General features: G+C 38.1%; 1 protein-coding gene across 3 annotated transcripts in view; it reads right to left on the reverse strand.

Moving 5' to 3' along the window:
- Nucleotides 1-550: 550 nt before the first annotated feature.
- Nucleotides 551-26,816, reverse strand: part of CACNA1D (calcium voltage-gated channel subunit alpha1 D) — a 168,299-nt gene continuing 142,033 nt past the window's right edge. For all 3 annotated transcript variants that reach the window (XM_066326749.1, XM_066326748.1, XM_066326750.1), the window contains 10 exons: nt 26,084-26,185; nt 21,116-21,246; nt 10,524-10,640; nt 8,508-8,872; nt 8,186-8,212; nt 7,154-7,303; nt 5,974-6,137; nt 3,157-3,278; nt 2,213-2,533; nt 551-1,202 (listed from right to left, as the gene is read on the reverse strand). In XM_066326749.1, the coding sequence (XP_066182846.1) occupies nt 909-1,202; nt 2,213-2,533; nt 3,157-3,278; nt 5,974-6,137; nt 7,154-7,303; nt 8,186-8,212; nt 8,508-8,872; nt 10,524-10,640; nt 21,116-21,246; nt 26,084-26,185 (1,793 nt within the window). In that variant the 3' untranslated portion in view covers nt 551-908. The remainder of the gene's footprint in view (nt 1,203-2,212; nt 2,534-3,156; nt 3,279-5,973; nt 6,138-7,153; nt 7,304-8,185; nt 8,213-8,507; nt 8,873-10,523; nt 10,641-21,115; nt 21,247-26,083; nt 26,186-26,816) is intronic.

Consider the following 26,816-nt stretch of genomic DNA (forward strand, 5'->3'; position numbering starts at 1 on the left):
AAAATACTTCTATCTAGAATTCTGTGGAGAGTTACAATAATTAGGGTCCATAAATATTGCTGCAGTTCAATTACGGTACAATAATTACAAAATATAGAACATCTCTTTACAAATACAAATCATTGTATATTACAATTAATTTACAATATTTTCTACTATATAATTTTTAGCAAACTATCTTATCTAATTCTAGTATAACCTGGTTGCAAGTGCATTAGTAAGAATGCAATTATTCCAGTATATTTTGCCCTTAACATGATAGTCATAAAACAGACCATCTGAATGATATTTTCCTATGTAAACTGATGTTACATATGACAGATTATTCTTTATATAACTTCTTTTTCCAACCATCTCTAACAGGTAGAGCATGACAAATTGTATTTTAGAAGAGTATTAAGAAATCAGGAGGCAAGTTTGAAAACAATGTTACAATGGATATGCAAGGGGTATCTGATATGCTTTGAGCACTGAGGTAATGACATTATTGGTTGTCATCACTCATCTCATGCTGCTGTTTCCTGCACAGTCTTGTGCCGGACCTCTTACAGACATTGTCACTGACAAAATCCTGCTCTACTAGGAAGGACAGCAGCACAAGACAGGCAAGATATTACACCTCAGAATCCTGCTCTAGCCCTCAAAAAACTGATTGTCACAATCTGCTTGGTTTCAAAAGAACCTTATTCCTACAGAGGAACTGAAGATTCTGCGGGAGGAGACTTGACCTACTGCAGCTCTGTTCACGTTTCGGCAACCTGGAGATAATAAATTTATTAATTATGGCTTCCTTGAGGTGTGACATCACTCATACAAAACTTGGATTAGTTATTCATTTCAGCTAGTGCCTAGCATCTTGAAACTATGAGGCACTTTTTCTGTTATTAGAACATTTTCCTTGCTAAATACTATAAGCTCGTAATGCATATCATTTCATCAGCTAAGTCTTCTTCATATCGTCCTGTTTCCGGCTCTTCATCGCTGTAGCCAGGACCAAAATCTTGAAGTTCGTAATCTTGTCTGCTTAAAATTGGAAACATATCCCCATTGGCCCCATTGCTGATATTTCCATTGAGAAGATTACTTGCTGCACTCTCCATCTCATCAATAGTCATGTCACATGCATCAGCAATCTCGTGTTTTGTAGCCGAAACAAATTTAGGGTCCTTTGCATACCTTCCTAGGCCTTCAGATATAAGTACCTGGCAGAGGTAGGTGAGAGAGTGAGAATTTCAGTGGAATTACAGAACAACAGACAGTCATTACATTGCTCATTGATGGAAAGCACTAGAAACCCCATGCACTGGAGCAACCCACAGCCAAACTGTCCAGGTAAGTAACAATTAGATCAACAATGAAAAGTCTCCGAAGCACACTGTGATGTGTGATAATGTAAGTGGTGCTGCAGTACATCTGACACTTCTCCTTAGAGATTTGGTCATATTCTTTGCTAAACATCAATCATCAGGCTGATATACTAAAGACAACAGTTAATACCTCTCAGATGGTGCAGTTAGAACAGTTGTCTGAAATAGAGAATTTTAGATGTTCTCAGTACTTTAAAGTCCATAGAAAAAAAGATGTTGAATTCCCATTTGCTAAAACATACCAAAATGTGTTGTTTAGCTCATAGCAATGGAAAGGAAGTGATGGATGGAAGCTACAACATTAACTATGATTCAGAAATGCTGCACACACATTACCTTCAAATCATTTTTAGTATAAAAGGAAATTCTTAGCATTCTATAGCACACCTACAAATCAATCAATCCTTGCAGTTGTTATTCTGCTCTGTATTTAGTACAGATTCATGGAGTTTTTGATCTTTTATTCAGATTACTGTAAAAATAGGGATTTATTTCTATAGAAAGAACAGAACAGGCATATAAATCATCTCTTCCCTATTGTCATTGTGGAAAGATACTTCAGAACTGATGCTCATCTAGAAAACTTCAATTTCAAAATTTTGAAGTATCTTTAGTTATCTGATTAATCTCTCCCTAATGTAAACATCTGGATTCAGTAGAAATCCTTCCCTACATGACAGTAATGAATAAATTCCCCTCTTTACCTAAAACCAGTTTGCGGCTATAAAACTAAAACTACATTTTTAGAGAGCTGATGTGAATTTAATTATGTGCTTTTGAAAGCTAACCCCAAAACTGCACAGATAGACAGTCTGGGCTCCTCCAGAGGCCCCTGCAGCACTCACCGCTTCCACCAGGCTGTCTGCACTCCTCTGCTTGTCGCTGTGTTTGTGCCTGAAGTCGTTGGGGACGGTCAGGCTGGCTGGTGTGAATGTCCTGTAGGAAATGTCGGGGTCATCCGTGTACCAGGAGCTCCTGTGCAAGGAAGGCAGGCTGCCATTCATGTGCTCTGTGGAGTCAGCCCTGTCCACCTGGATCAGAGGGGTGTAATAGGGGGAACGGTCCCTGTTGGGAGGGGTGGCAGGTGGGGTGGCCCAGGAACGCGTTGAACGACTCGGTGAATGTTTATGGGCTTTGCTGGAATCCAGACCTGCCACAGCCATCACCTGGGAAAGGGAAGAATTTTAGAAATCAGTGATTCAAATACTCAGTCATACTCATTTCTCACTTCAGCAGTTAGCTCAAACCAATTTTTCAGGCAGCAGCTACACAAAGTTAATATCTTCTGACATGTAGTAGCCATGTAAGAGAGGAACAGGACTGAAATTGATAAACCAACACAAGAAAATGGTATTTTTCCATTTTACTCATATCACAAAATCTTTTTGCTTAAAGAATATATTAAAGAAAACAAAGTATAGAAACATTCCTTCTGTCCAGGACAGGATAGGAAGCTGTCAGGATTTTCCAAGCTGGGCACTGAGCCTCAGAAGGTGTCTATCTTGTACTTGCAAATTGTCACAAATGGATTTGGGATAGGCAAAGATTAATAGACAGCTGCTGTATTATGCATTCCTGGTCAAAATTTAGGGCATGGTGGCTCTTTGTGAACACTCAGAGTTCAAAGGAGGAGGCTACTTATTCTGTGTTTTGTACAAGGTCGATGTTTGAGAAGCCTTGTGTCTAGCAACACACCAGTACTGCTTCAAACAGCAGTGAAAATCAGGAGTGCAATGGAGAGGATGGGAAGATGTAATTCCCTGTTAGTTCAGGAAGAGTTTGAGTTTACCTGCTGTTGCATTAAGTGAAGTGGCAAAGCCGTGCGATGGTGAAAATTAGGAGAGAGTGGGATCTCGTCTTGGCTACTTTGTCGGCGGAGGCATTCGAAATTAAAGGAAGATCGTCTGTGTGCTACAGGGAAACCATAATTCATTAGAAAAACAAAGTATTTTTCCTCAAAGTCTATTATTTCCAGAATTCCAGGGTGACTGAACTATGCTACAAATAAAAACAGATCCTCCAGTAAGAAACAAGTTGTGCTAATAGAAGGAAGTGGCTGGTTATAAGAAAAAGGACATATTAATCACAAGCAAAAGCAGTCCCAGGTAGAAACCACAGAAGCAACCTAACATGACAAAATTGGAAGCAGCTGTTTCAGAAAACAAGGTTGTCTGATGCAGCTGACTGGCTCAGACACTCAGATGCAGAGTTTTGCTATAAACTGCTGTGACTTTCTTCTTTCCTCCCCACAGCTTCAAGCTCTTGATTTAAATGAAACAGATTTCTCAAAGAAAATATGATATTTCCAGTTCCTTGGAAGCAAAATGCAATATGCAAAACCATATCCAAGTCAACTCAGGTTGTCAATTCCTGATGTTTATTCTGTTGCTTAGGACAGAGATCATCCATCTGCTGTTATTTGCATTTTCATGACAGAAAAGAAAAAGTAGAAATCTGAACTGAATTAAGATGTTTGGCTGATGTTTCAGCTGACCTTGTTGAAAGCCTGCAGAATGATGGGAAGCACGTGGGTATCACTCCCTGTGCCAGGTTCAGTGCACAGAAAGCCTGGATGCTGAACTGTGGCTGGAATCCAGATCCACCCTCAAAGCTGCAGCCACTGGAGTGGGACACTGGAGAGAACCTGGCTATACCAGGTTAAGTGCCACAGAGTTATGGCACCCCACAGTGATCATCAGACACTTCATGCTGGATACTAACAATCAAAGAGCCACTGAACTAAAATAGGTACCTCCATGAGGTGATTCTGTCCAGCTAAAGCAAACTTTGTCTCTCTCCTTTGTCTCTATGGCAAATCCAAACACAGGAATACAAGCCTTAGCTCTTGATCCTAATATGCTAAATGTCCCAGTACCAAAATGTAAAATAGCAAGCAAAAAAAGTCCTGTCATCCAAAACAAGCCACGTTTCTTTGCACATGCTTCTCTGCAGAGAAGAGGCTGAAAGAAAATCTCAGTCATTCCTCAGTACACTTCTGGAAGATGCTCAAATACTGTGGTGATGAGTTTGGTACAGAAACATCCAAAAAGCTTGACATAGAGCTCAGTTTACTGACTGCAGTCCTCAGCCAAGGCACTGGATATTATGTTTACTTGGAGTGGATCAGATGCTAGAAGGAACTGTTTAGTGCGAGTGTCCTTTTTTTTCTCTTTTTTCTTTCTTCCTTATTTATGTGAGATGATCAAGGCTTCCTCAGGCCATATACTACTAACAAATAATAGATCTGAGATTCTTTTAAAATCTGCTCAGATACTGAGCTGCTAAAATCTCTCAACTCTTTTCTGGAATATTAAATAAATGGTTATGACAGGAGGTCTGACATTGATTGCTCTTATGACATTACATTTGTTAAAGTCAAGGACTTCCTCAATTACCCTTTATGCAACTTTGATCAGAACTAGGTCCTCTTATCAAATATATCAAATACTCTTATCTAGTACCTTAACCTAGTCCCCTGTAGATGAGATAAAAAGCATAACTTCCTCTAAATAATTGACTGCCAAACACTGTCATTAAAACTTTATCTCCAATCATGCAGTTAGAGGAAACCTTCAACTCTCCACTCAAAACACTTTCATGGGCAGACCCAGGATAATTTTTATATGAAAATTTTTCTTCTGCAATCTGTGGAATGGATATGCAAAGCATCTATCTGTTTCTTTGGCTTAAAATTCCTCTGCTATCTATCTTTCTTTGTAGAAAAATGTACAGGGGTGTCCTTTCAGTCTCTCCTTCATCTGATGTATTTCCCATCTGCTATTGAAAGACAGCAGCTTCCTGTACCCTTCACTATTGTTCAGCTGAGTTATTTACTTTCTGTGGTGCAAGACTCATACTGTGCCTGTGTCCCTTAGGGGCAGAAGGCCAAATAGCAGAGAGCATGTCTTGTCATGAGGAATTGAGTGTAGATCCAATACTGGCAGTATCGCTGGAGAAGGCTACCCTTTATTACATAAAAATATATTTTGCTGTTGTGTTTGACCACAGCTTTCTGTAGCTTTAAACAGTCTGAAACTGTCCCTCAGATATAAAATTATCTCAATACACCTGAGAATCTCTGAGACAGGAAAAAACCTTAAAAAGAGGTTGCTTTTGATCTTCTAGTGCTACCCCAAGTACTTCCTCTCTGTGAAGTGTCAGAGGTCAAAGACCAAACTCAAGAATTTTGAGTCTGTGCCTAGTTTCGCCAGAGCACTGCTGTTCTCTGCAGTATGGCCTGGAACACACAAAGACAGAATTGCAAGACAAGAAGTATGACATCTTGTAGAAATGAAGATAAAGCAATATTGTCCTTGAGATGAGGAAAAACCAAGGCATAGAGATATAAGGAAGAGAAGAAATAAAAATTAAAGAAACAGGAAAAAAATCTGTTGACAATGCTAACTCTATCTATAATTGAAACATTCAGAAGAAACACAGAATTTTAAGCATTGTTCCTGAAATAGCAGAATAAAGTACCAATATCAATCTGAAATAAGATGCTTTAAATCTACACTTTTTAAAAAAAGCCTTTTTAAACTGGAATCTGTCTGAATGCATCTGAATTATTTCAGATTTGTAAACAAATTGTCCTTAATGTACTTACGTGGTGGTGTTGGAGGTAGCAGCCGTCTCCTAGGAGATCTTTTTGTGTCATAACAGATCTGTGAATCATCTTCCTCAAAAAAACCATGTGGGTGATGGTAACCTTTTGGTCTCTCAAAATCTGAGTCATGGCAGTGATATCTACAGTGGTAATCGTATCTATGCCTGCATTAAAAAACAATAAAATATTCTTTCAGTGAGTTTTTGTAAACCGTTACAAAATTAGTTTCCTTCTAAAAGATTTTCAAGTCTACTCATTCTCCAGCAAGATAATTAAACACTGCATTCTATAATTGCACAACTCAGATTTAAAATCCAGTTTCTGTAGGATTTGGAGAGAGAGCATATACTTTTGTACTAATACAGTTACTTTTGTACTAATACAGTTACAGTAATGGTCAATTCTCAAGTGAAATTTTTAGTCATATTGTTTTTTCACTGAGTTTATTCTTACCAGTGCAGCCAAAAATATAAGATCTCAGTCACATAGTGCTTAAAAAAATAAAATAAATACTCTCTTCTACCCCTGCCATGCTCTCTTGAGAACCCTGGGTAAGGTGCCGGAGCACAGCAGCTCAGAATGGATTTAAGCCTCTTATATTCTGGATATTCTCATGTTTAAAATCAGATCTTGGAAGGGTGTTACTTGATGCTGTCTACCAGACAAAAAAAATTAGTGACCTGAGAATTCTCTAAAATTTAGCTTTCAGGCAAATCTCAGCCTTTATGCAAACCAACATGCTGAATTCTTGCCAGAATTCAGCTGGTAAATGTAGTCCATGTAGCAGGAGAAGAAAAGGAGAGTTAAGCATGTCTGGCACTTGAGCATATGCACTTCTAAGATATAAGGAATCTAAGATAAAATGGCAATAAATTCCTCTACTTCTGGGCTGGACTTGAAAATTTTTTAAAAATAGACAGAAGTGGAGATTATTTTTGAGATGCTACTGAATGTATTCAGTAGAAGGAAAATATTCCATCTTTGGAATACTCCCCTTTCCTACTCATCATTTCCCATTTCAGCAGTTGTGGAGTACTAATTTCAGTAGAGAATTTGCAGTGTGAGTGTGCTTAGCGAAGCCATTGCATCTGTGTATCTATAATACTGAAATATTTTTGCATGCTAATTTATTTAACAAACATTTTTATTTAACAACATTTTATTTAACAAAAGTCCTCACCTGTTTCCTGACAACATACTGTCATCTTCATAATATTCTTCTCCACTGTAATACTCCTGCTCTGCCAAATAATGATCATCATTGCAATAGTCTTGGACTTCATGTTCTTCCCGGCGAATGGTCGGTCGGCGCCCATCACCACTGTCAGATCTGTGAGCAGCAACCAAATAGTGACTTTTTTCTCTATTTATATCAATTATCTATTGTTTATTGTATACACAGTTCTTTTAATGTGCTTCAAAGAGGAAAAGAAAAAGACAAGCATTAACAACTCTAGTTCAGAATGTGGTGTTATAACAGTGCAGAGCAGTGCAGTTCAGGACACGAATGATGTATCTGTTTGTTAAAGATGGCCTTCCTTTATTTCCTTGTGGTACAATAGAAAAACAATAAAAGGAAGCTTAGTGAAATCAAATACATTCAAGACATTTTTCTATGATATACATTGTCATTTGGAAAAACACAGCCTCTTCTAAGCCTGAAATTTGTCAAATGGCTCAAATATTAAGAAGTTCTCACTGAGGTAGTCAAAAAGAAATTTGAAATGGATATGTAAATCTAGACATTAAAACCATCACTACACATCCATTTACCAATGTACCTCGATTAAAACAATAGATCCTATATTTTAAGAAGTGTCTTAGAAAATATTAACACAAAAGACCAGGCAAGATTTGGCATCCCCTATAAAAGGAACTGTACACATTAACACTTATCAAAACTAACACCAGTGTTTTTTCCAGTCTTGGGAAGGCAATTTTTAACAAGGGCTACAATCAGGTGTGATTTTTAGCCTGTTGAAAACTGTAGAAACCTGCCAGGACTTTCAAAAGGGCTTGAATAATTTTGAACTTTACCAGAAGTTTGTCCTTTTAGAACAGGCAGTATAAAAATGGACTTAAAAATTGTCACTTGAGTTGCTGAGCATATGCATTGTTATACAGTTAATTTAGAAAAGAAAACAGGAAAGAAAAAAAAAAAGGGGAAAAACTCCCTGTCATCTTCAATTATATCAGAACAATATCAACTCACCTAATATATGTTTCATAGTAGCGTGTTCTATCCAGGTAGGCCATGAAAATGAGAAAAATATTTTAAGAACAAGTCATTTTGAGAAATTCTTTGGTGATTACAATGTCTACGCTGTAACTAATGATTTCACTTTAAAGAAAACCTTCAAACTTTCAAACCCAGTGAAGCTTCATGCATTTCCCATTTATCAGAGCTAGATTTTAAATACAGCTCATACATTGGTAGGCAACAGAAATGAAGATTCAAATAAATTTCACTTAGCTTAAGTTTCCTATAGTGTATTTCTGCATTTATTTAAAAACAAAGACATATTTAGGTTTACCTCCTACTGCTTGGCCTTCTGCGCTTCTCATGGTCAGTCCTGGAGTGTGAACGGTAACTGTTTTCAGATCTGTGCTCACGATTTCCATAACTTGTGTGTTTTCCATGGACTTTGGACACGTTGGCATTATTGAGATTGGCATTTGTTGAGTTTGGGACGTGCTTTCCTACCGAGTTGTGATGATGATGATTGTGGTACACAGAGTTTCCTGCCTGATGATACATGTGTTTCTCAGTATCACTTGCAGAGGGAATCGAAGGCCGCTGGACGTGTAAGGGACGGTGTGTGGTGTTGATTTGCTGAAATGAATCTCGTCTGTCACTGCTAATGTGGTTTATGTGGTTGCCAAAGAGGGCACCATTCCTCTGTTTTAGGGGAAGAGAAAGAAAAAATTATATCAGATACCTTAACAGAACATACCCTCAACAGTGACAACTTACTTTTCTCTCCTACATGCATAGAAAAGTAGCAATTCAAGTAACCTGTGATTTTTCTTTCTAATTTTATGATGCTTCAGATGGGATCTCCTGAAGTGACAGAGAGGTGATTGTGGTGATGACAATATCGTATTTCAGAGTCAAATCAACAGTATGCTGTGATCATTATTCTTTTCCACACAACTAAAAGTGACATAGCCAGCTTTCTCCATATTTCATTACACAGGAGAAACCTAGATTCCCACACATGAACATGCAGCAGCTTCCTCAGAAAGAGACATGTTTGCTTAATTTTTGGGAAGGCTTTGGTGGAGTTCTCTCCTGCTCTCCCGGAGCACCTGCTCACAGCAGGCGTCGCTCAGACAGGATGGAGTGCCATGCAACAGCCTGCAAGCAAATCCCAGGTAGGGAACATTCAGCTTCAGTGCTTCCATTCTTTCTTCTCACAGAGGTACAAGAAAGAGTAGTTTCTGTTTTTTCAGCCCTGGGAGTGTAATGGATGGTGAAAGAGAGGATGAGGTGCTAAGTTATGACTGTGACATGCAGCTCTCTTGGACACCTGACCCAGGTTAGGGAGCCTCCCTGTCTAGCCAGGTGTGGGTCCTGGATGACAGCAGTCTGAGTTGCAGCTCAATCTAGAGAAGACAGGAGGTAATGATGGTTGGCAGAGAAATGCATCTACTGATGGCAGCTGAGGCACTGTCTCCAGTGCCACATCCTCCTTTTTGCAAAGGACAGTAGCAAGCTATGGGGCTTCTGCTGTAATTCCTGCAGAAGCATGATTTTACATCTGCTTCTTCTGAAATGCTTGTGGAAAAAAAGTTTTCTTGCTGGCTGACAAACGGTTTGCAGACTGCCTCTGATTGTGACACCAAATTTACATGTTCACCATTTAGGAGTAAACAGCATAAAGATGAACCCTAATCTTTTTTCTGATTGATTCTTATTGATATCCCTGATGGAATTGGAAATTGCATTTATATTTAGTTGACCTAAACGTAACCCCATACATTCATTTTAAAATACACAGTTCCATGTCTGCTGTGGTTTGCTTGCACAGACTTTCATTCTCTTCTTCCTATCTACCACTGCAGAGGTTAAAACCAGTTTCAACCTTGCCCCTATCAAAATTTGAGATGGCAAGGTTCATACCTTTTGATAGAATTTGCTTAAGAAAAAATAAGAATTATGAGAAAGAATTAGGGGCAGGAGAACCTGCAGGAACTGCTTCCTAAATTTATAAAGAAATGCAAGAGTCCTGATATTACCATTTTTATAGATTTATACATAAAATATTTATTTATTATATAGTTATATTTTCCAATTTGAGGGGTTTAAAAGAATTGCTACTATTATATTATTTCATATTCAAGGATATGGTCATTCTTTACTCTCATATTATACAAAACCCCCATTTTTATAGGTTTATACATAAAATATTTATTAAATAGTTATATTTTCTAATTTGAGGGGTTTAAAAGTATTGCTACTATTATATTATTTCATATTCAAGGATAAGGTCATTCTTTACTCTCATATTATACAAAAAACAATTCACATGGTTGGGTTCTGACATTACTTTATAAACATCTTCCTCCTCCTCTGGATTGTTTTCCTCTGGTTCATCATCTTGCAAGTCACAGGATATAGCTCGGCGTATTTCTGGGCCAATATCATGAAGTGTCCTTAGTCCTGCCTAAATCAATGACAATACCATAATACATTAGGAATACAAACTCTTTTTTGCTCTTTAATTACAGGTGTTAAATTTATTTTAAAGGACAATTAACAGTTTTTGTATCCTGACATCCACAGAGGATGCATCCTGGTGTAAGTTCCTTTGCTGTTATTAATAAAAGGTTTATATATTCCAGTACCACCCTGTTGAGGTGATCATGTCTTTATTATCACAGTGTAGATACTGACTAAACCACCACTGATGTTTATGGACCCCTATAGAAAAAAAATCTTATTAAAAGGTATAAGTAATCAGCAAGGACTATAATAAAATGCATTTCAATGAGATGTATATTTAATGTTCAAAACACGTTTGCAGCCTGTGTCAACAAAGGAAACACAAGGAGATCTTTGCTATAGCAGCAGCAATTTTAGCAGAGCTCAGATGGAAAAGAAAGCAGTGAAATAATTCCAGTTCATCTGCACTGCACTGTGATTTGCAGGTATTTGGTTGAAAGCTTTAGTTTAGGACAGAAAACCATTGAGTTACAGCAGCAGAGGCTCAGTGTACATCGGTTCATATCCCTCTTAAGTTTGCTACCACAAGCAACATTTAAGAAAAGGGACAATGCTGAAACTGTCCAGGACAGACCTGTACATCGGGGAGGAAAGAGATGTCATAACCCATGCCAAGAACTCAGTGCTTTGTACAGGCCTTACTCCAAACAGGAGACATTTTTCCTGATTTAACTCTGGCTGTTATGGTCCAAAGCAAGAAACACAGTCTTATTCTTCCCAGCAACTTCTTTTATCTCCTCAGAAGAAATCCAAGATGTGTGTGTTTAACCCTTTACTAACACTACACTTACACTACTAAAAATCCTGCACAGCACTTGGCTCAATTTTTAGTTATGATCTACAAACCTGATTTATACTTTTTTAGCATTTTTGAAGGAATTGTGAGTGCTGTCCCAGCACAACACGGATGTTGCATATTACTTGCCCTGGGGTAGCACTAGGATGCATAGAGAATTTTATGTGTTTCAGAGCTGCAGAAGGAGCTGAGAGACCCTCGAGGACCCCAAACATGGCTTGGTCTCATCCATGCTGTTTCCTCACACATTCCCAGGAGCACACTCAAAACTTCTGCTCAAAACAGAAACAGCTGCTTGGCAGAGAAAAAATGTCATTTATGCAGTGTGGGCAATCAGAACCTGGAAAGGGATGAACCAAAAAGCTTAGAACCTTAATGGTCCCGATTTACTACAGGCTCCACTTCAGGTTTCACTCACTGCAGTATTTCCCTTCTTGACAAAGGTGCCTGACTAATCATATTATCTACTTCTATTTGGCAATTCAATTTTCTTCCTCAGGGATGAACTTTGAGAGTTATGCTATAATTGAACAAGGCTCTAAAAATCATTTACTAGTGAGTTAATATACAATACTCATTTCATGAATACATTGTGCTTTCTCCCACTTATGCTAATTGCATAGTCAAAACCTCAGCAAGGTTGCTAATGTCATCATTTTGCAAGGTACTAAAGGGAAGCAAAATTAACTCTTTAAGGTACAGTTATTCAAGTGGAAGACCAGAGGCTTCTATTTATTTAACAGAGACAAATGCAGTATTTATTTACTATAGGACTGCTATTATATTTTGCTTATTTGACCATTAGCTAGAAGAGCCACTTGCATTTCACACTCATTACCCGCTGACTCTAGAGCAAAGAGAACTAAAAAGAACAAAAAACTTCAACAGGCACTTTAACATAAAAGTTAACTGAGCTTAGTATGAGCAGAATACAATTTGAAAACTGTTTAAATAAGGAAATTAGCATCCAGAAAAATACCTGAATAGACCTACACTACAGAACTGAACATAAGAGACACAGCAAAGTCTTGACTGTTCAGAGTTATTCATGCTCGAGGAGCCCATCTCTCAACTCTGGCTGAGTGTGCTGCTCTACAACTGCACAAAAGCTCTGAGTTTTCAGCCAGCCCAGGATGGCTGAGCCTTTGAGCTGAGCCTTCTCTGAACACAGCACTGTCAGAGAGCAGCAAAAGACAAAATTTAACTCTGACAAAATCTACTAGCTCATACTCCTGTCTGCCAAATTGAGACAAAGCCACACAAACATATGCCTGGAAGCTGAGAAAAGCCACATGTTTGACGGCAACACACTGAATAGTAATTTAATTTTGATTACATTTCCAACTGCCTTCTGGCTTACTTCTTGGTGAATTACCCCTCCTTTACTCAAGAGAAAGCAGGCAGCTTTTATCATCTCATCTCTCTCCAGTAATACTTATTTCCAAGGAACAGACCTCTTGCACTTACCCAGTCAGCAGTGGAAAAAGAAACCTGGATCACCAGGTATATGTTCATTACACTAAACTCAGCAGATCTATTCACTCACAGCCAGCACTGAATCTCTTGAGCAACACCAGTCTACAGAATTTAAATATTCCTCAATTTGCTCTAATGAATGACCTTAAATAATTTTGTGAACTGTCTCCTTAAAACAATTACTCCCACTTACTGTCTCATTTTACCTTGTGCAATCCAACAGCATTCAAAGAAACTTTTTATGACGAGGAGCACCACATAATGATACTAATGCTCATGCTGAGCTCTTAATGATAGATAATTCTTAATTAGATCAGTCAGCTACCACTAAAGTGGGACTGACATAAAAACACAAGAATTGGTACTTTTATGTCAGTAGGAAAATCCCTTCTTTGAACCACACTCAATGCCTTCTGCAAAGACTGAAGAGGCAGCATCAAACATTTGGCTTTACCTTCAAGTGCTTCAAAACCAAAGATCTCTTAAACAAAAGAGCACAAACAAATATCAAACCAACCTTCCCCACACTTCTTCTTTAGTTTACAGAGAAGAAGGGTCCTTCAGATGCACATTCCCGACATCATATTGCACATTTTAGTCTACCCAGCAAGAACCCTGAGTGACAATGTAACACACAACAGAGCAATGGGAGCACTCCATATCCTCCCTTTGTGAGATTCTAAAACCTGCTACATTTAAATCAGAGATAAAACCAAAAACTGACCAGATGGTGCTTTTCCAAAACAAGAGCCTGGTTAGTGAATTGTCTAGCCTTGCCACGGGTGTCCTTGTTTCTTTTTCATTAAGACTGCTAAAGTTCTTAGGAGGTGGTTATTACCCTAAGTAGAACTTCATAAGACTTTCATTACATACAGAGATTCAAGATGTGCCACATTCCTTAAGCATTATGTTATAACCACTTTTTTTAAAAGTCGAATTTGAGTGTTAGAGAGGAATTGCTTCCTCACAGTCCTCAAGCATAGCTCTAACTCTGTTCTACAGATTTCCCTCAAAGTTTGCAAAAGAAGTTATTTCTTGTTCAGACACATTGTTTATCCAAAATTTAATTTTTGATTCCTTCATTGCTTCATCTTTTTTCCTTGTAGATGAGAGAAGGATAGGAAATATCAGTCCAAAGGTTACTTAGCAAAGCAGTGACACACAGTGCTGAACAACATAATTATATGAGAAACCCAAGCATATCTTTAATTAGGCTTTCCTGTAAATGCCCAGAATGACTTCAGATGAACATGGTAATTCTGTGCAGCTGTGCTCTGGAGGCACAACAGCACCTGCAATGTTTTCTGGATGGCACAAGGCACTGAAAAACTAGTGCTGGGTCCTAGATAGCATCTCAAGAGACAATGACTGATGCCCCTGTCTCTGACACACCATTGAGAGGATACAGATGTGTTTTCAAAAAATAACAGAAATGTAGGAGTCCTTCATCCTCAGTAAGAAAAGGTATCATATGACCAATAACTGTGCCCCTAGACAGGTTATTTAGAGATATGCCTTAAGAGCCTTGAAAGGCACCTCACACCAAAACATCAAAACATTTTGAAGTTAAACATGCAAACACTTTGAAAAGACCACTTTTAACAAATGCCAAACAGATTTTAAATCAACTTCCTAGAGTATGAATAAAAGAGTAACACCATTTTAAACATATGTCTTATATTAAGAAATCTGTGTATAATGCAAGACTCCACTCATGACTTTGAATAAAAAACTCAAATGCTTATAAATACTGAAACTACAAAAAGATCATTTTCCCTGTACCTAAACTCAGTCCACAACCATTTTAAGGTACGGTCCAACCTTTCAATAGACAACCTTACAATCAACAGTAGATGCAGTTTAAGCTTAGTTTAACAAGTGCAAGCACACTACCCTTATTTAAATATTGTCACCTACACTATTTCCAGTCAGTAAAATACCCAGTAGTCCCTCTTTTAAGGCATCTCAGAGGGATACCAGGAACTGGAAGACACTATCAAGCTTTGCTTCACAGACTTTAGTATGATGATATATATTTATGTATATTTCTATATAAACTCACTTGAACTGTAATAAAGCACAAACATTAATTCTAAATGCTTAGGCTTTCAGAGCTTCATAATCCTGGAAGCCTATGACGCTAAAAATGTTCCTGTAAACCATTAGATTTATAGGTAAAGAACATGTTTTTACTATCTGCTTATTTTAGAGCAAACAAAACTACAAAGAGTAAAACACCTCAGAGCTACACAGACACTTCAACATAAAAATAAACTGAGGTTAGTATGAACAGAATACAACGACAGAACTACTTTAAAAAGGAAATAAGCATGCAGAAAAACAGCTGAACAACCTACACTATAGCAGTGGACATAAGAGACATAGTAGTCAAGCCTTGACTGCCCAGAGTTCTCCATCCTGGCAGAGCGGCTTCCAGCGCTGAGCGTGCTGCAGCTACACCAAAGCTCTGAGCCCTTCTGTGAACACCACAGGAACATGCCAGCACAATTAAATGGGACCTGAGCAACAGATTAACCCCTCAGCTGATGCCTACCAGAGGGTTTTGTTTTCTTCTTTTTTCTATTACTATTTACTGCAGGGTTAATAATAGTTGTAACATTTGCAGGGAGAAAAAAGCATAATTAGTTTAATCTGAAACGTGTTTCCAAAATCAGGCTCGGGTCAATAAATCAGTGCTTTTATGTACCTGGGATGTGAAAGAAAATATCTTTTAACTTTTATTTGTGTATATTATTTATACACATAAATAAATATGAAACACAAATGTGTTACATAGTTTACAGTAAGTGTTTTCCATAGGAAAAACAGTGTAGAATTAGTTCGTTCCCTCTCTGTGCTAGATGAAAGTAATTAAAATTGTTCATGCTTCACTTAACATCTATTTTACTAACAATGTGACCAATGTTTGGCTCAATACAAGTTTCCATCATTGCACAAAGACATCCCTTTATGACCCAGAAAATATATTTGGTGTCACTGCATAAGTACCAGCCAATAGCACAAGGAAGGCACCTTTTTGTTGGTGACCTCAGAGCAGGTGTAACACCACAAAAATGGTATAAACAGCTGACTCAAACTGGTCACCTATAATTTCAGAGCCTCTTGTTCTCTTGCCCTCTTTTGGGTGTGAATTCCCCTGGGTCTGCAAAAGGCAAACTGTGGGGTTCCAAGGGATGTTGTTATTTGCAGCTCTAGATGGTTTAGGTGACAATATACAGATTTAAACAAACTGCAGTTGGTTATCATTTGAAGTGGTCTTTTCTAGATGAGGAGGAATCTGAAACTTCATGGCAGAGTTCCTTAACAGCACGAGCAGATAATTGCTCCCTCTTCACTTTATAGCTGCTGCCTCCTCTCTGACATTACCCAAACAGCAGGCCTGGGTTAGGCTAACACCAAATACAACACCCTTGAGGAAAACCTGAGCTCTACAGAATAAAAATCACCCTGAATGAAGTTACAGTGGAGTAAGAAAAGGAATTCCTGCCCACTGCATGCTCTGGCATACACAAAGCAAATGTAGTTTTGCAGGGAGCTCTGCTCTAATTTTCTAACTCAACCCAAACTTCCATTGTTTCTTCTCCTGCACCAAACACATCTCAAATCCAGTGTCAGAAGAAGCTGTTTCATTTATTGGAATTGGGTGGAGGTTCTGGCCCCTAAACATGAGGGAGCTGCCAGGGACATTCTTGTGACACAGTTAAAAAGTTTTGTGTTCACATAACCAAACAAAAGTCAGGCAAAGGATGCAAGTTTCAGTTTCATGTGTTAAAACGCCTAAGTCTTAATTACAAGAAACCCCTATTCTGTATATTCTAGTGTTCATCCTGAAATTAAATGCTGTGTGTGTCTCTCTGAAGATAACATCTTCTATGAACAGTATTTTTACACATGCTCCTTTGTCAGTCTACCTTCCTGAATCCACAGACTGGATCTCTAGCTGAGTAATGTGGCTTCCAAGGGATCATTTATTCCCACACCTGGTGAAACAGAACTTATTAAAACAACTACTGTAGGCCACCAGAAAGCCTCACTGGATTTTTCTTATCTCACAGAATTTTAGCCTGTTATGCAACTCTCTTCAGCTAACTAAAGACAGTGTGGATAACTCACTGTCTTTCACACCACACTTTTTATGGAAGTGCTTTTCTTGCTGAAAACATTACTTTTTATGACCTTGAACTCCAGTTGTAATATTGTGGAGATTTTGTTCTAGAAACATCTTTTATCTTGGATGTAAAATTCTTAGATTATTTGGCATCACTTTTCTGCCTGTGTTAAGTCATCTCATCAGAGAGAGCAGCGTAAGAAGTACATGTTTTAAAAAGTTTTAGCTAAAAGCAAGGCATCCAATTTAACATCCAAGGACTAGTTTTAAAAAAGTGTTATTCCCTTGCGAAAACAGGGCCTTAGGCCATTTGACAGTTACACAGTTTCCCTTCAGTATCTTCAAAAGTACTGAATGAAATTAGAGTAAAGAACCCAGCCTCCTGAGCATGAGGAATAAAAGAGGGCAAAAGAAATTATCTATGTTTATGAAAAGGCTGTTTCAGTCTCATAAAACAGGGAAAATGGCAACATCCATTAATTTTTTGCCCAACAATCATCCTTTGAATTAAAACACAATGGATTCTGCCACAAGGAGCTTTCTGTCTCACAGGGGCTGCTTACTCTCTGAAGGCAGAAAGTGTGACATGGCCAACTGTAAGAATCAGCAGGATTATAAAACTGTAACTCACCTCTTGCTTCACTCAAAGGTTAGGAAGGGACTGTAAATCTTGATAGCAGGTTGTTTCCTTCCTCTCTTGCACGAGATAAGAGATAAGGAAAACCAGGCTAGATAATGAAGGAACTGCAGGGTTTATTAGATCCTTAGGAAACGTCTTCTTCACTAATTAACTAGTTCATTCACCCCAAGAGAAAGCCACAGATATCAGCAAAAGTACAAGAGCATTTATGGCTCATATGGCTTTTGACACAAATTGGAACAGGTGACATTGCTTTTATTTGCTGGTTTGCTTAAGGATTTTGTAGCATTACAACTGGTCTGAAATGGGGAGAGATGTGAACTAGAATATGGAAATACAGTTGCTCTTGTTCTGTACAAAGAGAAGAATCAGATGGCTGGAAAGCCTTTTCTTATTAGCCTGGTAAAACTACATCCTCATCTTATTTAAAGCTCTAAGCAAGCAATTCCTAGTATAGAGAGGTTCTGAATGACAGAGTTAAAAAAATCACAGCCAGATGTAGGCCAGCTTCTGCTGCTCTCATCTCCACCAGCTCAGAAAGCCGGGGCTGTTTGCAATGATATGATCATGACTATCAGACACTGTGAAATCTTATCCAGTTCAGAAAAACTTAATAAAAGCTGCTGCTGAAGTAACATGCCCACCCTGATTATAGGAAGTTGCTAATTAAAAAAAAAGTTCTCAATACAAAAGGTATACACAGCCAAAAATAAAAATAAAGGTTGTGTATGTGCTGTCAGATTTCAGTGTCAGGAACTCATGTGTAGCTGAGGATAATTTTCCCTTCCAGAGAGGAGAGAAGGCTGACAAATCCTTTTTCTGTTGTTGTTCATACTCTTTTCCATTCACGTCTTTGTAAGTCAGGTGCTGCAATACTGAATGTGCAGCGTGTTTGATTAATTAATGCTGGACCACCTCTGCTACAGTGACACAGCAAGCATCATAACTTCCCTGACAAACTGGACAGCAGAGTGATGCTGCATGTTTCTGCTTTTCTTAGTATACTGTTTAGCAGAGTGATATGCAAGTATTAGTTTACCTGGAGTGTCTGAGAGAATAAATGGAAAAACAGTTACTATTAGCTCTCCAAGAACTGAAATTGCATTTTTATAGTTACAAGGTTTTCATGGATCATCTAACAAGATTTCTCTACTTGAGACACAAGCTGGATCATATACCTATAAATTATGCTGCCGAAAATGGTTGATAAGAACAAAGACTTTTGAAAACTTTGAAGTTTTACAAGCATTTAAGCTTTTGACAAAGCCTGGAATGAAGCAGCTGAAAATGGCTGCACCCAATTTTTATACATTCTAAGGCCAAAAAGATTCTCTGCACTCATTTATACTAAATTCCCTAAAACACATCCCACATGACTAATCTCAGGGTCATTGATCACAAGAAATCAATTCCTTGTTGAAGCAGAACATCTCTTTTAGCAAGATACCCAGCTCTGTTTTAAAGCTTTATCCTCATATAATTAATTGTTCTAACAAACACAGCATTATGACTTTGAATCTGACATGCTGTAGCTTCCAGTTTAAAAGTATATTATTCATTTATATGCTGGACTGGGCTTGTTTTTTCCAACCACGAGTTTCAGGTCTCTTTGAAACAGTATTTCCATTTTTATTTGTCAAGTTGAGTTCCTACTGATTTGTTAGAAAGACAAAAGCAGAAAAGATGAAGATGGGGAAAAAAGAAAGTCATAATCTTCCCACCTACTGGCCTGGCTCATTTTAATACGATGGGTTTTAATCAGAAAAAAAAGTTCCAGGTCTCAAATCCTATAGACCTTTGCAGATTTCCAGTAGAGATTAATGGTCTTTTTTTTAATGGAAAAATATTTGCCTAAGGAGAGAGGAAGAGCTGAGTCTTTCCAGTTCCCTCTGTCTTTTCATTGAACAGGAAGCAGAGTCTGATAATTAACAAGAGATCATACTCACATTTGAGAACTCAGTGGTTCTCTCTACATTGTTATGTATGTAACTTCAAAAACACAAGTGAAAACCTGCAATACTGAAGCTCAGAACCAACTCTGACCTCCTTATGCTCAAATGCTTCTGCAATAAAGAAGTCTGAAAAGTCCTTCCTAAAAATCAATATCTTTCACGGCCTTCTCGACTGTTACAGCCTTTTTATCAATTCCATTACCAATAATTTTCTCTTCTTTCATGTATGCAAATGCAGTTGGTATGGCCCTGGCAAGCCATTTGGGCACAAATACACAGCAAGGACTGTGGTGCATCTTTCCCTGCTTGTTGCATCTCTTATGCTTGTGGTGATTTGGAACAAAGTGGGAGTCAGAGCTGCCAGCAGAGACATTCTTAGGAGATAGGAATGAAAGAAATTACCCACTTAACACACCGAAGATAATTTTGCTAAATTGAAGTACAAACCAATAGGTTTTTAACAAGCAGATTCTGAATCAAATTAACACAGTTCTCCTATTATAGAAAGGGATTTTCAAAACATATTCCTAAATTTTGGCATCAGAATAAAAAACTATCAGAAGCAAATATATTTATAGTTTGTAGCAAACTGAACCATTAACTGAAATTCACAAAGTCCCAATCCAATAAAAACAGTGCAGTGTATGATGTCTGGAATTATTTGAGAACAGCTTTCCATTTGCCTGTTTCAAAGTTCATTCTACAAAGGTACCAGTGGAAAGAAGTTGTCAAAATTTGCTCTTTAGGTCACATGTACTCTATGGACTGCTTGCTGCAGGCCTGTTGAGAGACAGAAGGCCAAATCTATTGTCCTGGTTTCCATGTGATAGCTGGTTTTAAGAGACAGACAGAAGTGTGTGACATTAATTCAATATGTTAACACTTCTTATGAAGGAAATTCATGGATGCAAAATTCAGAATTTGCAAATAATAAAAGAATAAGAAGATATTTCACTGTATCATAAGTGGAAAAGAAAAATGAGAATTAAGAAAAATGATACTGTATAAAAACCTCTTTACTATGAGGTGATGCACAGTAGGAAGTTCCCTGAGAATTGGCTTGTAGCATTTTAGGTACACGACAAATTGAACACTTAAAACAAAACAAAGAACATAAATGATAATTCAGAGCTTTATTTATCCAATATCCAATCAGCAACTTTAGACTGTGATTTATCTGCTAGACTTCCTAAGAAATTTTATAACTATTGCTACTGTTTGAGTAATCCATAGAGAATAAGTTTTTGCACTTACCTTGTTATAGACAGAATAGCAGGATTAGCTTTTACTTTTCTGATGAATAAGGGCCAAAAGTGTCCCAGCTAAATAAAATCCTGGCAGCATTGCACAATCATCAATATTCATCTACCTGCTATTTCAAGTAAGTTCACAAAATGGTTAGTTAAAAACAAAAAAAAATCACCTGCAGAGCAATCGTGGTGTTCTTCGCAGGATGTTTCCCCACCAGTCCTTGTTCTTTGCGTTTCTTGAATTTCCTAAAGTAGTCCTGTATCAGGAAGGTGGCATAGAACTTCCCCACGGTTACCTCATCATCTAAATGAACAGACCAGACAGATCTCTCCCAAGTCAGCACATTTATCAATAGCCTGTACACTCACATCTGATTTTGGGGGGAAAATGTGATGGGTGCAACAGGTACTATGCTTCCAGCTTACAACAATGGAGCCTGTAAGGGGCTCAAAAGCAATGTTTCAGCAAGCACATTTGGTTCAGTCAGCTAAGTGAACTCATCCTAACAAAAGAGAAAATACAATACTTTACCAAGGCTCCTGTACTTCTAAGTAAGTTTCTACCAAAACCATAGACATGTTTGTATATACATAGAGGCTGAAGTACTGGCTTTAGTTACTTGGAATAAATAGATTAAATAAAATCTACTACATCTCACATACGCTGATGTTCATAAGAGTGACTCTGCTGTTTTTTGCCACTACTAAACCAAATTTGCTTGTCAGTGTATATAATGTGTCAGTTCTGTAATGCTGAAAGGAATGAAAATAACTTCCATCAGTGAACTTAGTACAATTCAAACAACAGCCAAATAGCCAGGGCAATAAAACGTAGCATTTTTACAGAGTCACTGTTGTGAACAAAATCGAAATTTGAAGGTTTCCAAAGGCAGGTGCCGTGTGAGGACACCAAAATCACCTGGTTCGTTAACAGGTTAAGAATGAATGGGCCTGTTCATGAGTCCATTGAATCATTCAGCTGGGCAAGTTTGATCTCTCAGCGAATAATGCTTGCCAGAAAACCAGAAATAGTTTTCTATTCAAAAACATTGCTTTTGTGGTCACACACCTTTTTCCCTAGAGTTATCTGACAGGAAGTTCCATTTCCCTTCCTGCTGCACTGTTCAGTCTCCCGTTTTTCAGTATCCAGAGGTAGATTTTGGCAAGAGGATTTCTGGCTCCTGCTCTACATAAAGAGGGGCCAGTGTGGTTTAGGCATCAACTGTTATTCCGTCCAGTCATGAGCTGACTGAGCACAAAAATCCAACAAGCCCAGACACATTTTAACACATCTCTGTTGGAAATTATGGGCTTTTGAAACATTTGATTAAAATAGAGTCTGTGTATCTTATCAGTAATATGTGCAAATGTATCTCACTAAGGATAGTATTTGTAGTACTATTTTTACCTGTAATGACTGTTTTTTCTAATTTAAATTGACTTTCTTCTTTTAATGACTTGCTCTCATCAAAGAGAGTGGGAAATCCATTCCATGGACAGTAGTTTTTAAATCCACGTTTACCTCTCTGATAAAATTTATCTCAAAATGAAATCTCTACCATGCAAAATCAGCTCCTCTTATTTTAATGTCTGAAATGGGCTGTATGCATGTGAGAAAGTACAACAGGCTTTAACTACAGTGAAAATGCACCCAGAATGTCTTCTCTCAGCAATTTGTCTTTATATATATATCAAAACAAAAGTAGTTGTAACAATTGCTTCAAAAGATACTGGTTGGGAGACCAGTCTGTTGCAGGAAATATCTTAGCATATTAAAGAGCCTGCTCTGCCAAACTCTGACAACTCCTCAAGGGTCAGAGTCCCCCAGTTCCTGGTGGGAAAGGAGGAACTGGCAGGAAACACCAGGAACAGCTCACAAGAAAAGCTCACCAGTCTATGGATTCCATCTCAGCAATAAATGAGCTTTTTAATTGACTCCATGAATTTCATTATTAAACTTTCTGTGAATATTTGCTTTGATGTTCACCTGTAATCTTCCTTTGCAGCTCTTCAGGAGACTAATAGTGCATTGTATTAGGATGAGATCTCTTACACAGTAAATGATGTAAACTTGCCTTCCCTATTTTAGATCTGCAACATAGCTCTGGTTTAACTCCCCAGATAAGCCTTTCCCCATCATTCATACTAATTCATTTCAAGTATTTGAACAGAAATTTTAAGGAAGAGAGTTAGCAAATGGCTCCCAGAAAGAACAAGCACACAGAAGTGACAGACTCAAAGTAACAAACGCTGCACTCAGAGCATGTCTCACGTCAGGCTATGACACTGCACCACCACTGACTGTGCTTGAGATGACAACACCTGGGAAATGCCAGGATGCAGAAACAAAGGGCCCTTATTTATCACTCTGGACATGCACCAATTTTTCATAAGCACATCAGACAAATGCACTGCCAGTTTGCTGGACTGTGCGTGCCAAAGTCTGTCTGTGTCCCCACGGTGCTTGTGCATGTCACAGGCACAGCCAGGCATGCTGCAGACACAGGAACTGATGAGCACACAGGAACTGATGCCTGGCCAAGGGGAGCCATCCTTGACTCTGTTTTCTGAGTAACACACATATAGCCAGATATAGACAGGTATAGGAAGGCAGCTAAGCATAACTGACCACAGAACAGACAAATCGCTAATTACAATTCGTGATGGCAATAGGAATAATTTCAAAAGGAAGCTATTGGAAGAGGCAAAAAGTACTAGGCAGGATTAAATGGATTTGCAGGTGGAGACTGGGAAGTTTAGAGAATACAGGTGTGTCCTTAGTGAGTTTTATATATTTCTCTTACTCTCGAGTCTCATTCACCAGGTATTTGAATGATATCCTATGTTTTTGCAAAGCAGTTTCACCTTTCTATACTGAAAATGTGTTGCTAACTATTAACAGTCTCACTCAGTTCTAATAAGAAGCTATTTAATCAGTACCAAGAATTAACTGTTTCTCTCTAGTGCATCCATTTATAATCCAAGGGGAGGGAATAGCCCTCGCTACACTGATTATTTTCATTCTGCTCTGCAAATAAGTGTTCTGGAGATATAGCCATGACATACAAAGGACTCAGCATTCAGTAATATCAGCACAAGTAATACTGGAGCAAACTACTATAAACTATACCTCTCAATAATTTTAAGTGCAAGTGATTTCAACATATTGAATTTGAATGTTTTGTTGATTTATATTGAAGAGAGTTTTCCATCTCTTGGGAAATTGTTATTATCAGCTGTCACTGGTGTCAATTAATATTTAACTGGAGCTAATTCATGGCAATTCTCCATTGAATATTAAACATCAAAACTAATTTCTAGTGTACACTAAGCTATTTTACACTCCTATGGCATATGAATGTAAAATAGCTGTATTCCTCTTTTTTCTAGGTGATTTACAATAATTTCAGTTTTCATAACATCCACAGAGGAACAAAGTAAACTGGAATTGAAAATTCATAAATCTGCAGGACTTCCTGACACATTCCCACTTATCCTGAGTTGCCAAAGGCATCCTATTTCCTATCAATTGAGCACATCCAGGTTTTCGGCCTTCCAGCTACACTGAAGAGCTACATTTGCAGAATAAACATTAGCAATGAATTTTAGTATAGCTGAAAATAAATACACAGCTTATACTCAGCAATGAAATGAAGCTGAAGTTAAGAGTGAATTACTACTTGAGATTAGTTCTAGGAATGTAATCTGTACAGGTTCTTTGTCAGATTGATTTAGGCAGGCAGAGCTCGCTATTCTGAAGCATGCATCTCTATTCAATAAAAATGTAGGGGAATAAAGTTGGCAAGAGGCAACACTAATTCCATGCCACCACCCTAAAACAGAATTGCTTCAGAATATTCGGAAAGACTCATAGTTGAAAGGAACAGAGGCTGCAGAAAAAGCTCAAGCACATAGTTACAACAATAACAAAGCGATTCATCTATGCCATGCAAGCACTTAGGTGTAAGGCTAAAAACAACAGAGTAGAACACAAAAGTTGTTTTAAATGTGCAGTATCAGTTCCCCTTTGGAGAGTCAATTTAGACAGATTTTTGGCTTCATCCCCTCTATTATACAGGAGCCACCCCACCAACAGCAAGTGGCTCCTCCAGCCATAGAGCTGCTGCTGCTGCTGCTCCTTGGTGATGCCAAGAGCAGTGCAGACAGTGCTCCTCCTCCTGGCACTGAGCATCTCCTTCCAGGGCCAGGGGCTGGAGTCTGAGCAGTCCTGGGAGCTGCCAAAACACTGTGAAGGTACAATAAACTACAAGAAACACCAGGGGATTACAATGTGTCTGAGGATTGGATGTCTGGGTAAATATACCCTGGGAATGAGTGACAGTGAGACAGATCCTGCACCTTTAAAACTTGAAAAAGCAAGTAAAAAACAGTCACCTAAACCTACACTAGAGCGTATTAATAAAAATGTATATATTGAAAAAGCCTAAATATATATATCAGAATATATATATTTACAAAGAGAGATATTGACATGTCATTTTACGGCACCTAAGAACAGCTAATAAATGTGCCTTGTAGGTCTCACAAATATTTGGTGTCATTAGAATTCATATATCTCTTTAAATGGGCCATATTCATATCTCAGTCTTATTGGCATAAATCTGAACCATTTCCATCATTTGTGGAATGGCTCTGGTTTAAACTACTGTAACTGAGATAATTCAGCTTCTTGCTTTATTAATTTGGCAAAAAAAATATTAAGCTGGCAATTAATTCTTTTTCCTCCCAGAAGTATTCAACATATACAAGCAAATAAGCTATAATGCAGCATAGTGCAAAACACAGTGTTTTGTTCAATGCATTGAAATCAAGCTAGTTTATTTTGCTGAATGATTTGAAATCAAGAATATACTTAGGTCTAATAAATTTGTTTTTCAAGCAAAAAAGTAAGTATAACATTTTCCTCTCTCTCATTTTGATCTAAGTTTCACTTATCAGTCCTCTATGTATTGTCTACTGTAATAGGATACAATTGTCTCAATATTTATTTTGCCATTGTTTGTTGTCCTTAAATCACATGATAATTGCAAAATGTAGCAGTTTTATTTCTTTGGTTCCTGACACTCCAGAAAGACCAACATGCACAGAGAACAGCACATGGCAGAGTTTATCAGACTGACCGCCAGCCGGAGGGACAACTTGGTCAAGTAATTTCATGCTCGTTTTCTTCCATATTTTCTTTATGACTGCTCTAAGTTCTTCATTGGCTTGCTCCAGGTTACCTGTGACAAGGAAATGGCAAAACAGAGGATGGCAATTATGGTTCAACCAGCTGCAGTGAACGATCCTGTGGATATTAATTAGCTATGTACAATTAAAGACTGTGACAGAGTTCCTTTGGGGCAAGCCCACACTATGTGATGTAGCCAACAGTGCCACAGCTAAAGAGAGCACAAGACAGCAAATTCCTGGTGCTTTCAAATCCAGCTCTGGAGCACTGTAGAGGTCAAAGGTGACTTCCAGACCTTGGCCTCACTCTGTCACTCCTTCTGCTTAAATTTTCCAGGAAGCGATGACTTTTTCTTTACAAGCCACTTCTTCCTTGAAGAAAAGCTGAGTCTTTATTTACTTAACCACAGTAATTACTCAGTTGTACAGGCTTGAAACTTTGAACAACTGAGTACTGAGCAGTTTTTCCTCTCCTGCACTGCTCACACAGCAATGCCTGAGGGTCCTTAATCAAAGTTTGATATTGCCAGCAGAGCCCAATTTCTCCTGAGAACAGCAGAAAAAACAGAACTGAAAGCAGTAAAAGATGGCAAAAAAATTGAAAAACGTGTACAAATAAAAAGACCTTTGAAACATCCCACTATCTTTAAAAGCCTTTCCCTCTTTAATGTAAATGAGAGAGAT

The sequence above is a fragment of the Sylvia atricapilla genome, chromosome 11, assembly GCF_009819655.1.
Source record: "Sylvia atricapilla isolate bSylAtr1 chromosome 11, bSylAtr1.pri, whole genome shotgun sequence".
Classification (NCBI taxonomy): Eukaryota; Metazoa; Chordata; class Aves; order Passeriformes; family Sylviidae; genus Sylvia; species Sylvia atricapilla.